We start from the raw sequence: 14,890 nt of genomic DNA, 5'->3' as shown, positions 1-14,890 counted from the left end.
TGGGCCCCTAGTGGTCAACCTGTAGAGTGCTGGGTGGGCCCCCTAGTGGTCAAAACCTGTAGAGTGCTGGATGGGCCCCTAGTGGTCAACCTGTAGAGTGCTGGGTGGGCCCCCTAGTGGTCAACCTGTAGAGTGCTGGGTGGGCCCCCTAGTGGTCAACCTGTAAAGTGCTGGGTGGGCCCCCTAGTGGTCAACCTGTAGAGTGCTGGGTGGGCCCCCTAGTGGTCAACCTGTAGAGTGCTGGGTGGGCCCCCTAGTGGTCAACCTGTAAAGTGCTGGGTGGGCCCCCTAGTGGTCAACCTGTAGAGTGCTGGGTGGGCCCCCTAGTGGTCAAAACCTATAGAGTGCTGGGTGGGCCCCCTAGTGGTCAAAACCTGTAGAGTGCTGGGTGGGCCCCCTAGTGGTCAAAACCTATAGAGTGCTGGGTGGGCCCCCTAGTGGTCAAAACCTATAGAGTGCTGGGTGGGCCCCCTAGTGGTCAAAACCTATAGAGGGCTGGGTGGGTCTCTCCCCCCTATTTGTATGATCATTAATCGTCTACTTAAATTTCATAATGGTACCAGCCCTACATGTTACATTATTGCAACTGTAATTGTATTGTTGCTCTGTAAAGCACTTTGAGCTGCATTTCATGTCATGAAAGGTGCTCTACAAATAAAGTTTATTATTATTATTATTATTATTATGAGTTATTTCATAATGGTACCAGCCCTACATGTTACACTATGAGTTATTTCATAATGGTACCAGCCCTACATGTTACACTATGAGTTATTTCATAATGGTACCAGCCCTACCTGTTACACTATGAGTTATTTCATAATGGTACCAGCCCTACATGTTACACTATGAGTTATTTCATAATGGTACCAGCCCTACCTGTTACACTATGAGTTATTTCATAATGGTACCAGCCCTACATGTTACACTATGAGTTATTTCATAATGGTACCAGCCCTACATGTTACATTATTAGTTATTTCATAATGGTACCAGCGCCCTACATGTTACATTATTAGTTATTTCATAATGGTACCAGCGCCCTACATGTTACATTATTAGTTATTTCATAATGGTACCAGCCCTACATGTTACATTATTAGTTATTTCATAATGGTACCAGCCCTACATGTTACACTATGAGTTATTTCATAATGGTACCAGCCCTACATGTTACACTATGAGTTATTTCATAATGGTACCAGCCCTACATGTTACATTATGAGTTATTTCATAATGGTACCAGCCCTACATGTTACATTATTAGTTATTTCATAATGGTACCAGCCCTAAATGTTACATTATTAGTTATTTCATAATGGTACCAGCCCTACATGTTACATGAAGAGTTATTTCATAATGGTACCAGCCCTACATGTTACATGAAGAGTTATTTCATAATGGTACCAGCCCTACCTGTTACACTATGAGTTATTTCATAATGGTACCAGCCCTACCTGTTACACTATGAGTTATTTCATAATGGTACCAGCCCTACATGTTACACTATGAGTTATTTCATACGCACACACACACACACACACACACACACACACACACACACACACACACGCACACACACACACACACACACACGCACACACACACACACACACACACACACACACACACACACGCACACACACACACACACACGCACACACACACACACACACACACACACACACACACACACACGCACACACAGTCACAAACACAAACACAGTCACACACGCACACACACACACTGACACTCATATTTATTTTGCTAGGCTGACTGTGTTCCCAGTCTGATAATAGAGGGGGGGAGTAGAGAGAAAATAATTAACCCTCACATGGTTCCATTCGTACCTGATGAGAGCGCACGCACACACACACACACACACACACACACACACACACACACACACACACACACACACACACACACACACACACACACACACACACACACACACACACACACATACACACACACAAAGAACGTGTTGAACATGAAGGCTGGATGTAACTAGTATTGTGTGTGTGTGTGTGTGTGTGTGTGTGTGTGTGTGTGTGTGTGTGTGTGTGTGTGTGTGTGTGTGTGTGTGTGAATAACACGCCTGTGAAGGCTGGATGTAACTAGTATTGTGTGTGTGTGTGTCTGTGTGTGTGTGTGTGTGTGTGTGTGTGTGTGTGTGAATAACACGCCTGTGAAGGCTGGATGTAACTAGTATTGTGTGTGTGTGTGTGTGTGTGTGTGTGTGTGCGTGTGCGTGGGTGTGTGTGAGCTGAATAAAACCACAGAGCCTGATTTGTATTTGTAATTTATTCTTCCAGAGGTTGTTGTGATTTCTGTTTCCCTGATCCTGTGGTTGTGTTTGTTATGTGTTTATACACAGACATCAGAGTTAGTCTGTTGTCTGTGAGTTGGTCTGTTATTTAATAGTTTATAATTTTTTTGAAATAGATCAAAGAGTCTTCTGCAGTAAGAACAACGAGCCCCCGGGGGGCAGTGTTTTCACCACTGCTACATCTTCATTAACGTCTTCAAACATCTTGAGAAAAAAATCGTCATCTCACATCAGAGCCTCGTTTTACCATCGTACCACGCTGTCATGCACCTAAAATATTAGACTTACAAGCTCACAGCACATCGCCAATGCTGTGCACCTGATTCGGATGATATCAATGCATTGAATGGGACATTATCACCTTTTATTAGACCTTTGAATGGGCGAAATAGGCGACATACTGACCTACCTGCGATTTATCAGACCATTCATTGGGTGTTATTAAGACATACTGACCTACCAACGGAGATGACTTAAATAGTTCAGTTTCTGTTTTGGTTTTGGTTTCGGACCATGACGGAGGCGCGCAGTCACAGGCGAACTGGAACCCCGTGAAGGACCACGAGGGAGCTAAAGAGACCAAGTTGCCGTCCTGAACGGTGTGACGTTCGCCTGAGCCTACTCAGCGCCGTTCGAGTTATGTACCGATAGGCACAGAATCGTAAATATTGTTGTGGGGACTGCTCCGCCTCCAAGTAGGTCAGTAGCTCCTGATTACGCCCCATGAATGGTCTGACAAATCGCGGGTAGGTCTAAATTGCGCCTACTCGTCGCCTACTTGCCCATTCAAAGGTCTGATAAAACGTGATAATCTCCCATGTATGTCACAGGGAGATTGGAGAACCAGGGAGATTGAAGACAAAGCGCTCGTTTTTAGGCACGGGGCTTCGGGGCGAGGCGGGGCTTTGATGCGACGCAGACCTGTCTTTTGTTGTTCCCCCCCACGTAGCAACCAGGAAGCTACGCTAGGGGAACGCTTATATATATGTGTGTGCACTTTAGTTGGGAAGCCTGGCTCGTGGCTCTATCTAGTGTTGTTTCTACAGAATTGCTTGGGGGGCGGTGAAAACGAGTGCTCCCTCTCCAATTTCCCTGGTTCTCCAATTTCCCTGTAACATATACATGTTTCACGCAACAGACATTCTTCCAGACAGAATAATCATATTTTCAGTTCAAATCAAAGACTGTTATGTGTGTGTGTGTGTGTGTGTGTGTGTGTGTGTGTGTGTGTGTGTGTGTGTGTGTGTGTGTGTGTGTGTGTTGTAGTGACTTGAAAGATCTACAAGCTGTGAGCCTTTTTCCCAGAATGGGTCCTGCTCCAAAACTCCTGTTTTGGAGTATTTTCCTTCATTTGTCATTTGGTGATCCGTAAACAATGGATACTTAACCCGTAGCGATGGCTTCATCTGTACAGCATATGCTGCAGAAATGCCTTGGTCTGTCAACATTTTCACTTGTTCTTCCATATAGAAACAAGTGGGCTTATAACCAAAACAAATAGCGTCCTTTGCCCATCTCTCTTGGAAGGCTTCGGAAAGGAGCGAACACACGGTTGGCCAAGCTTGATAAAATAGGCCTTTTCCAAATCCAGTCTGAAAACATGGCAAAACATCTCGCCAATCTATCAAATACTTTAAACAAATGTGCTGAAGAGGTTTTACATGTTCAATATTGTGTAACAGAGCAACTCTCGTAAGTAATCTATCAAAAAGCTTGTCATCTATAACATCCATGTTCCGTGGGATAAATGTTGTTAGTGGGAAGGATAATAAAGACGCCCAACAGGAAGAGGAGAGCTAAGGGTGGACCAAACGGGCCAATATCCTGTCTCTAAACACTGTATTGGGCGGTGCCTCAAGAGGCAAATTCAAAGAGACCCCCCCCCCCCCTTTTTTGCCGATGGGTTCCCAGATCGGCATTAGTTTTTACATTAACATTAGTTTTTACATTAACATTAGTTTGTATGTTTTTATGTATTTCATGTCTTCAGAAGGAGGGTCATGTGAGGTCATCTCTACATTAACATAGTTTTTATGTTTTTATGCATTTCATGTCTTCAGAGGGAGGGTCATGTGAGGTCATCTCTACATTAACATAGTTTATATGTATTTATGTATTTTCAGAAGGAGGAACATGTGAGGTCATCTCTACATTAACACAGTTTATATTGTGGGACACTGATCAAGGCCAAGACACAGATAGGCAGGGTACAAACCCAATAAAGGGCATTTTTTGAATCTCTGGCTCGGAGAGCATTGTTTATACGTTTTCTTTTCAAAGTCAAATCATACAGGTAAGTCAACAAAACACAGGTTCTTCCCAGGATCGGGGTTTTCCATTCACATTCACATTCCATGCATTTTAGTACGTTCCATCAGGTTGCCTATAAAATAAAAGAGACATTCTTTTAGTTTCCAATTTCACTTTAGCAATGTCATCATAGGTAAAGGGAAATAGTGGAGTTTCTCACTTACCGCCCGAGCACCTGTCCATTCACCAGGAGAGCCAGTGGAGACTGAGAGAGAATGGCTGTGTCTTAAAGTTTGTGTGCCACACCTAGCCGGTCATCGCAGGTGCGCTGAGTTGTGGTTGATTCATGATGAGGAGAGGTAGGTACCGCCCCTCGATGACGTGGCCTAGGCTGCGGTGCTGTCTGCCAAGTCTCTCTCTGTCTCTCTCCCACTGTTTCTCCCTGGTGAGGTGCCTACCTGTCGGGCGGTTTCCTAGTGAAACTCCACAATATGTATTTATGTATTTTCAGAAGGAGGAACATGTGAGGTCATCTCTACATTAACATAGTTTATATGTATTTATGTATTTTCAGAGGGAGGGTCATGTAAGGTCATCTCTACATTAACATAGTTTTTATGTATTTATGTATTTTCAGAGGGAGGGTCATGTGAGGTCATCTCTACATTAACATAGTTTATATGTATTTATGTATTTTCAGAGGGAGGGTCATGTGAGGTCATCTCTGCCCACAGATGCTGCAATAAGAATCGTATCGAGGAAAGATCTCAGACCGTTAAATGTTCCTGTCTGGCGGGAAAAGTGGCCGGAACGACCCGGAACCGACCGTCATGTGTAGATGGTGAGTAGATCTATAGGACCACCTGAAACCGATCTGTAGGACCACCTGAAACCGATCTATAGAACCACCTGAAACAGATCTATAGAACCACCTGAAACAGATCTGTAGAACCACCTGAAACAGATCTATAGAACCACGTGAAACACCCCTGATAGAACCTTCTTCATGCCTTTGTTTTCTGTAGCATCCATAGTAACACTTGTTTGCCTTTGTCTTTGCCATAGCATCCATAGTGATCTTCTCCTTGTCTTTAACCCCCTAGCATCCATAGTGATCTTCTCCTTGTCTTTAACCCCCTAGCATCCATAGTGATCTTCTCCTTGTCTTTAACCCACTAGCATCCATAGTGATCTTCTCCTTGTCTCTAACTCCCTAGCATCCATAGTGATCTTCTCCTTGTCTCTACCTACCTAGCATCCATAGTGATAGGGAGGTGGTGGTGTGAGATGGAACCGTGTCTGGAAGGAGAAGAATGCAAAACGCTGCCCGACAACTCTGGATGGATGTGTTACCATGGAAACAAGATTAAAACTACCAGGGTAAGATTTAACCCTCTAACCTGACAACCTACCTAATATAAACTACCAGGTAAGATTTAACCCTCTAACCTGACAACCTACCTAATATAAACTACCAGGTAAGATTTAACCCTCTAACCTGACAACCTACCTAATATAAACTACCAGGTAAGCTTTAACCCTCTAACCTGACAACCTACCTAATATAAACTACCAGGTAATATTTAACCCTGTAACCTGATAGCCTACCTAATATAAACTACCAGGTAAGATTTAAACCTCTAACCTGACAACCTACCTAATATAAACTACCAGGTAAGCTTTAACCCTCTAACCTGACAACCTACCTAATATAAACTACCAGGTAAGCTTTAACCCTCTAACCTGACAATACCTAATATAAACTTCCAGGTAAGATTTAACCCTCTAACCTGACAACCTACATACTATAAACTACCAGGTAAGATTTAACCCTCTAACCTGACAACCTACCTAATATAAACTACCAGGTAAGCTTTAACCCTCTAACCCTCTAACCTACCTAATGTAAACTACCAGGTAAGATTTAACCCTCTAACCTGACAACCTACCTAATATAAACTACCAGGTAAGATTTAACCCTCTAACCTGACAACCTACCTAATATAAATTACCAGGTAAGATTTAACCCTCTAACCTGATAACTCTGGATTAAAACTACCAGGGTGAGATGAATACCCTGAACCCACCCTAAAATCTACCTACCCTTTTTCCCCATAAAAAAATAATAATTATCCCACAATTTTTATAACCCATTTTTTCACCCAGTGCCAATTGCCTAAGCTGTAATCCTGGATGCTACTCTCCCTCTGCCAGCCTGGGGAGAGCCCCGAATTGAGCTCATGCTTCCTTCAATGCATGAGGAGTGAGCAGGCCGCTTCTTATCACCTGACAGGAGGGAGTTTCCCCGGTAGGACGTAGCTTCTTATCACCTGACAGGAGGGAGTTTCCCTGGTAGGACGTAGCTTCTTATCACCTGACAGGAGGGAGTTTCCCTGGTAGGACGTAGCTTCTTATCACCTGACAGGAGGGAGTTTCCCTGGTAGGACGTAGCTTCTTATCACCTGACAGGAGGGAGTTTCCCTGGTAGGACGTAGCTTCTTATCACCTGACAGGGGGGAGTTTCCCTAGTAGGACGTAGCGTCTTATCACCTGACAGGGGGGAGTTTCCCTGGTAGGACGTAGCGTCTTATCACCTGACAGGGGGGAGTTTCCCCGGTAGGACGTAGCGCGTGGAAGGAACATGTTATTCCAACCAGTTCCTTTCCCCTCCATCAGGCGCCCCATTCAGTCACTTTTTGGTGTCACAGGATGGATCCCAAATTGTGTATTTGCTTGTTTTACTAATCATTGTTAAACATGAATTAATAATGGATTGTCTTCACTTCAGAACAATGTACACAATAACGTCTGCAAATGGTGTATATATTCTTTACGAATGTCTTACAAATCATTTATTAAACATGAATTAATAATGAATAGTCTTCACTTCAGATCAGGGCACACTATAACGTCTGCAAAAAGTTTATATATTCTTTGCAGATCAGATTAGATTTTATACAAATTGTAAAACGTGTAAAAACATTTAAGGTGTTGAAGGTAGTTAGGTCCAGAGTACTGAGCAATACTTGTACCAGTGAAAAAACACCTTCAGGAGGCTGCGATTCCAAACTGGCCCCTGTCAAAGTCTTAACCCCCCCCCCCCCTCCTCAAACTGTTTATTGTCTCCACCAGGCCAAAAGGCATGGCGAGAGAGTATGTTTTACCCCCTGTCCGTCCGTACGTCCGTCCGTGTGTCCGTCCGTCCTGTCCGTCCGTTAGCAGCTAATCTCTGGCACCGTTGGCCCGGCCGCTGCGAAACTGTGCACGCACACTCCCTGGATGCCAATTCAGAACCCTGGCCCCAATTTTTCAGATTGACCAGTTATAGCGCCACCAGGAGGCCTATTTATGCAAAACACATTTATTGATACTTCTCCAACAGATTTTGTCCAAACATCACACAAATTGGTACACAGTATCTCTATAGTCATGTGATCAACACAGATTTATCCGATTTCCCATATTTCATCCTGATTGCCTAAGCTTGGCTTTCAAAGTTTGCAGGATTGGTCCGTTTTGAACAAAATGCCTCAATTCATGAACGCAATTTGCGATTTCCGTGAAATTTCACACACACATTTCTATTAGGCAGAGGAAGAAATTCCACCCTTTTCATATTGGCCTGTTATAGCGCCACCAGCAGGTCTAATTTTGGAACAAAATGCCTCAAATCATGAATGTTCTGTCCGATTGCAGTGAAAAGCCCTTGAACAAATGGCACCCTTTTCACATTGGCCTATTATAGCGCCACCAGGAGGCCACAATAACGTACCTGACCTGGCGGAGACCTGTGCTCCGAGGAGCACTTTTTCTAGTTGTCTCCGCCAGGCCGAAAGGCATGGCGAGAGAGTATGTTTTGCCCCCTGTCCGTCCGTCCGTGTGTGTGTCCGTGTGTGTGTCCGTCCGTCCTGTCTGTGTGTTAGCAGCTAATCTCCGGCACCGTTGGCCCAGTCGCTGCAAAACTGTGCACACACACTCCCTGGATGCCAATTCAGAACCTCTGACCCACATTTTTCACATGGGCCTATTATAGCGCCACCTGGAGGCCGATGTGTTGCAAAACACATTTTTTCCCATTTCCCTACAGCTTTTAACTAAACGTCATGCAAATCGGTACACAGTATCTCTATAGTCATGTGATCAACCCGGATCTGTTCAATTTCCCATATTCCATCCTCATTGGCTAAGGTTGCCTTCCAAAGTTTGCAGGATTGGTTAGTTTTGAACAAACTGCCTCAAATCATGAACGCAGCTTGCCATTTCCATAAAATTGCACACGCACATTCCCACTGGGCCGAGGTAGAAATGCCACTTAAAACCTTTCACATCAGCCTCATGGTGGCGCTATAACAGGCCAATTTGCATTTTTAACTATAATTGCACCGATCTGCGTGAAACTTTGCACGCATACTCCCTAGAGGCCAAAGAAAAACATCTGCACTACATTTTTCACATCTGCTTTTTACAGCGCCACCAGGAGACCGACTTATGTTAAATACATTTTTGGATATTAATCCTTCAGATTTTATCCAAACATCACGCAAATCGGTACACAGTATCTCTATAGTCATGTGATCAAGACGCATCTGTCCGATATTTCATATTCCATCCTGATTGGCTAATGTTGGCTTCCAAAGTTTGCAGGATTGGTCCAATTTGAACAAAATGTCTCAAATCATGAACGTGGCGTGCGATTTCCGTGAAAATTTGCACGCACATTCCCACTAGGCCACGGAAGAAATGCCACCCTTTTCACATTGCCCTGTTATAGCGCCACCAGCAGGTCTACTTTAGCAAAACACATTTTTGCACCAAAATGCCTCAAATCATGAATGCACGCACATTCCCACTAGGAAGAAATGCCACCCTTTTCACATTGGCCTATTATAGCGCCACCAGGAGGCCACAATAACGTACCTGACCTGGCGGAGACCTGTGCTCCGAGGAGCACTTTTTCTAGTTGTATATTTCTCTTGTTTTTCATACCAGTAACCTCTAAGCTGATTATAGTAGTGTATATCTGTCATGTCATCATGATGTGAGTGCATGGGGATCTCGTTTTAAACTAGAAAAAGTGCTCCTCGGAGCACAGATCCCCGCCAGGTCAGCTACGTTATTGTGGCCTCCTGGTGGCGCTATAATAGGCAAATCAGAAAAGGGTGCCATTTATTCTTAGGTCTTTCACGGCAATCAGACACTGCATTCATGATTTGAGGCATTTTGTTCCAAAAATGTGTTTTGCTAAATTAGACCTGCTAAATAAAGTGCTTCAATCAATCAATCAATCAATCAATCAATCAATCAATCAATCAATCAGTGTGGACCTGGTTGGATTACTGTTGTGCTGTGAGACCCGGCACAAAGGCCAGTCGAACTGCATGGCCCCCTCTGTCAATTATATTAGAAGGATAATAATAATATTAATGTTTCTCCTCCTATAGAACTCATAGCCCTTCACAAAGTCCACATATTGACCATCTGTATAATAATAATATTAATATTGATATTAATGTTTCTCCTATAGAACTCACAGCCCTTCACAACCTCCACATACTGACTGTAGAGGTGACCACTAGCAAGGACCAGCAGCAAGATGACAGCTGTGGCGATGCGCTGGATTCACAGGTCAGTGGAAATGAAAAGCATAAAAAAAGACCCCAAAGGGTCCATTCAGTTCCATTTGTACACGTTCATGGGGTCAATTCAAGTACTTAGTTATACTGGCATAATACTTCACATGAAAAATGTTGCTACTAACCTTGGTTATTTTAGTGTTTATTCATTAAATTTTAAACAGGACAGTAACGTTAAACTGAGCAAATATCTAAAGTGCTCAAACGTCATCAACTAGGCCTCTCTCCTTTATTCCCTCTACACCAAATCTTTGAAAATAGCCGATCTACAAGCTCATGCCATGTTGCGAAGCATTGTGAGCTTGTAGATCGGCTTGTAGATTTGCCTATTGTGTGCTCCAGAATAGGGACTCGAGGGTTCATGTGGTTATAGTGTTGCCTAATTTCTCTTTTATCAAAATGCAAAAGAAAAGAGAAATATTTGGAAAAAAAAATTGCTCCTTGGAGCACAGGTCTCCGCCAGTGAAGGTAGCTTAGTGTGGGCCAGTTAGTGTGGGCCAGTGAAGGTAGGTTAGTGTGGGTCAGTTAGTGTGGGCAAGTGAAGGTAGCTTAGTGTGGGCCAGTTAGTGTGGGCCAGTGAAGGTAGGTTAGTGTGGGTCAGTTAGTGTGGGCAAGTGAAGGTAGCTTAGTGTGGGCCAGTTAGTGTGGGCCAGTGAAGGTAGCTAGTGTGGGCCAGTGAAGGTAGCTTAGTGTGGGTCAGTGAAGGTAGCTTAGTGTGGGTCAGTGAAGGTTGCTTAGTGTGGGCCAGTGAAGGTAGCTTAGTGTGGGCCAGTGAAGGTAGCTTAGTGTGGGTCAGTGAAGGTAGCTTAGTGTGGGCCAGTGAAGGTAGCTTACTGTGGGCCAGTGAAGGTAGCTTAGTGTGGGTCAGTGAAGGTAGCTTAGTGTGGGCCAGTGAAGGTTGCTTAGTGTGGGCCAGTGAAGGTAGCTTAGTGTGGGTCAGTTAAGGTAGCTTAGTGTGGGCCAGTGAAGGTAGCTTAGTGTGGGTCAGTGAAGGTAGCTTAGTGTGGGCCAGTGAAGGTAGCTTACTGTGGGCCAGTGAAGGTAGCTTAGTGTGGGTCAGTGCAGGTAGCTTAGTGTGGGCCAGTGAAGGTAGCTTAGTGTGGGCCAGTGAAGGTAGCTTAGTGTGGGTCAGTGAAGGTAGCTTAGTGTGGGCCAGTGAAGGTAGCTTAGTGTGGGTCAGTGAAGGTAGCTTAGTGTGGGTCAGTGAAGGTAGCTTAGTGTGGACCAGTGAAGGTAGCTTAGTGTGGGCCAATGCAGGTAGCTTAGTGTGGGTCAGTGAAGGTAGCTTAGTGTGGGCCAGTGAAGGTAGCTTAGTGTGGGTCAGTGAAGGTAGCTTAGTGTGGGCCAGTGAAGGTAGCTTAGTGTGGGTCAGTGAAGGTAGCTTAGTGTGGGCCAGTGAAGGTAGCTTCGTGTGGGTCAGTTAGTGTGGGCCAGTGAAGGTAGCTAGTGTGGGCCAGTGAAGGTAGCTTAGTGTGGGTCAGTGAAGGTAGCTTAGTGTGGGTCAGTGAAGGTAGCTTACTGTGGGCCAGTGAAGGTAGCTTAGTGTGGGTCAGTGAAGGTAGCTTAGTGTGGGCCAGTGAAGGTAGCTTAGTGTGGACCAGTGTAGGTAGCTTAGTTTGGGTCAGTGAAGGTAGCTTAGTGTGGGCCAGTGAAGGTAGCTTAGTGTGGGTCAGTGAAGGTAGCTTAGTGTGGGCCAGTGAAGGTAGCTTAGTGTGGGCCAGTGCAGGTAGCTTAGTGTGGGTCAGTGAAGGTAGCTTAGTGTGGGTCAGTGAAGGTAGCTTAGTGTGGGTCAGTGAAGGTAGCTTAGTGTGGGCCAGTGAAGGTAGCTTAGTGTGGGTCAGTGAAGGTAGCTTAGTGTGGGTCAGTGAAGGTAGCTTACTGTGGGCCAGTGAAGGTAGCTTAGTGTGGGTCAGTGAAGGTAGCTAGTGTGGGCCAGTGAAGGTAGCTTAGTGTGGGTCAGTGAAGGTAGCTTAGTGTGGGTCAGTGAAGGTAGCTTACTGTGGGTCAGTGAAGGTAGCTTAGTGTGGGCCAGTGAAGGTAGCTTAGTGTGGACCAGTGTAGGTAGCTTAGTTTGGGTCAGTGAAGGTAGCTTAGTGTGGGCCAGTGTAGGTAGCTTAGTGTGGGTCAGTGAAGGTAGCTTAGTGTGGGCCAGTGAAGGTAGCTTAGTGTGGGCCAGTGAAGGTAGCTTAGTGTGGGTCAGTGAAGGTAGCTTAGTGTGGGCCAGTGAAGGTAGCTTAGTGTGGGCCAGTGCAGGTAGCTTAGTGTGGGTCAGTGAAGGTAGCTTAGTGTGGGCCAGTGAAGGTAGCTTAGTGTGGGTCAGTGAAGGTAGCTTAGTGTGGGTCAGTGAAGGTAGCTTAGTGTGGGCCAGTGAAGGTAGCTTAGTGTGGGCCAGTGAAGGTAGCTTAGTGTGGGTCAGTGAAGGTAGCTTAGTGTGGGCCAGTGAAGGTAGCTTAGTGTGGGTCAGTGAAGGTAGCTTAGTGTGGATCAGTGCAGGTATCTTAGTGTGGGTCAGTGCAGGTGGCTTAGTGTGGGCCAGTGAAGGTAGCTTAGTGTGGGCCAGTGAAGGTAGCTTAGTGTGGGCCAGTTAGTGTGGGTCAGTGAAGGTAGCTTAGTGTGGGCCAGTGAAGGTAGCTTAGTGTGGGCCAGTGAAGGTAGCTTAGTGTGGGCCAGTTAGGTGTGGGCCAGTGAAGGTAGCTTAGTGTGGGCCAGTGAAGGTAGCTTAGTGTGGGTCAGTGAAGGTAGCTTAGTGTGGGTCAGTGAAGGTAGCTTAGTGTGGGCCAGTGAAGGTAGCTTAGTGTGGGCCAGTGAAAGTAGCTTAGTGTGGGCCAGTGAAGGTAGCTTAGTGTGGGCCAGTGCAGGTAGCTTAGTGTGGGCCAGTGAAGGTAGCTTAGTGTGGGTCAGTGAAGGTAGCTTAGTGTGGGCCAGTGAAGGTAGCTTTGTGTGGGTCAGTGAAGGTAGCTTAGTGTGGGTCAGTGAAGGTAGCTTAGTGTGGGTCAGTGAAGGTAGCTTAGTGTGGGCCAGTGAAGGTAGCTTAGTGTGGGTCAGTGAAGGTAGCTTAGTGTGTGTCAGTGAAGGTAGCTTAGTGTGGGCCAGTGAAGGTAGCTTAGTGTGGACCAGTGAAGGTAGCTTAGTGTGGGCCAGTGCAGGTAGCTTAGTGTGGGCCAGTGCAGGTAGCTTAGTGTGGGCCAGTGAAGGTAGCTTAGTGTGGGCCAGTGAAGGTAGCTTAGTGTGGGCCAGTGAAGGTAGCTTAGTGTGGGCCAGAGAAAGTAGCTTAGTGTGGGTCAGTGAAGGTAGCTTAGTGTGGGCCAGAGAAAGTAGCTTAGTGTGGGCCAGTTAGGTGTGGGCCAGTGAAGGTAGCTTAGTGTGGGCCAGTGAAAGTAGCTTAGTGTGGGCCAGTTAGGTGTGGGTCAGTGAAGGTAGCTTAGTGTGGGCCAGTGAAGGTAGCTTAGTTTGGGCCAGTGAAAGTAGCTTAGTGTGGGCCAGTTAGGTGTGGGTCAGTGAAGGTAGCTTAGTGTTGGTCAGTGAAGGTAGCTTAGTGTGGGCCAGTGAAGGTAGCTTAGTGTGGGCCAGTGAAGGTAGCTTAGTGTGGGCCAGTGAAGGTAGCTTAGTGTGGGCCAGTGAAGGTAGCTTAGTGTGGGCCAGTGAAGGTAGCTTAGTGTTGGTCAGTGAAGGTAGCTTAGTGTGGGTCAGTGAAGGTAGCTTAGTGTGGGCCAGTGAAGGTAGCTTAGTGTGGGCCAGTGAAGGTAGCTTAGTGTGGGCCAGTGAAGGTAGCTTAGTTTGGGCCAGTGAAGGTAGCTTAATTTGGGCCAGTGAAGGTAGCTTAGTGTGGGCCAGTGAAGGTAGCTTAGTGTGGGCCAGTGAAGGTAGCACACTAAAAGAGAGAGGTACATGTACAAGCTCACAGCGGCGTGTCAAGGCTTGTTAAAACTAGCAAAGCAGAGAAAACATCTGTGATGACAAAACTATTTTTAATGATAATAAAAAACACATTTTATTCATTTTCACTGTCAAGGAGGAAGGAACAGGAACGGCAGGAAACACATCTGGATGCTCTTCTGGAGGGGCTTTGTTCTCATATGAAACACATATGGATGCTCTTCTGGAAGGGCTTTGTTCTCATATGAAACACATCTGGATGCTCTTCTGGAGGGGCTTTGTTCTCATATGAAACACATATGGATGCTCTTCTGGAAGGGCTTTGTTCTCATATGAAACACATCTGGACGCTCTTCTGGAGGGGCTTTGTTCTCATATGCGAGGAGGACAGATGTCTTCTTGTACATGAGGACCGACAGGAGACAGAAGTCTTCTTATACATGAGGACCGACAGACAGATATGTTCTTGTACATGAAGACAGACAGAGGACAGATATCTTCTTGTACATGAGGACATACAGACGGTCTTCTTGTACATGAGGACAGACAGGAGACAGAAGTCTTCTTGTACATGAGGACATACAGACAGATGTCTTCTGGTACATGAGGAGGACAGATGTCTTACTGCAGAACTAATGGACGGAAACAGAGACATATAATGTGGACAGATATTATGAGATAGTTAGTATGTAGGTCTATCTACTGGCAATGTTGCAGCGGGTCCTGGTCGGTCTCAAGCCCAATGGACAGACATATAATATGAACAGAATGGACACATCTTAATACAGAAGCAATGGA

The 14,890-nt window shown here is 45.6% G+C and overlaps 1 protein-coding gene across 1 annotated transcript in view; it reads left to right on the top strand.

The window, feature by feature from the left end:
• Positions 1 to 10,140, top strand: part of LOC308081302 (chemokine-like protein TAFA-1) — a gene marked incomplete at both ends in the record, with an annotated part of 46,296 nt that extends 36,156 nt beyond the window's left edge. The window contains 3 exons of the mRNA XM_080457685.1: positions 5,284 to 5,424; positions 5,839 to 5,963; positions 10,108 to 10,140. Of these exons, the coding sequence (XP_080313811.1) occupies positions 5,284 to 5,424; positions 5,839 to 5,963; positions 10,108 to 10,140 (299 nt within the window). The remainder of the gene's footprint in view (positions 1 to 5,283; positions 5,425 to 5,838; positions 5,964 to 10,107) is intronic.
• Between the last annotated feature and the right edge of the window lie 4,750 nt (positions 10,141 to 14,890).

Source organism: Gymnoscopelus braueri, assembly GCF_963280865.1.
Source record: "Gymnoscopelus braueri genome assembly, contig: SCAFFOLD_99, whole genome shotgun sequence".
Lineage (NCBI taxonomy): Eukaryota > Metazoa > Chordata > Actinopteri > Myctophiformes > Myctophidae > Gymnoscopelus > Gymnoscopelus braueri.
Note: the sequence above shows the minus strand (reverse complement) of the source record. Positions and strands in the feature narration are given on the sequence as shown.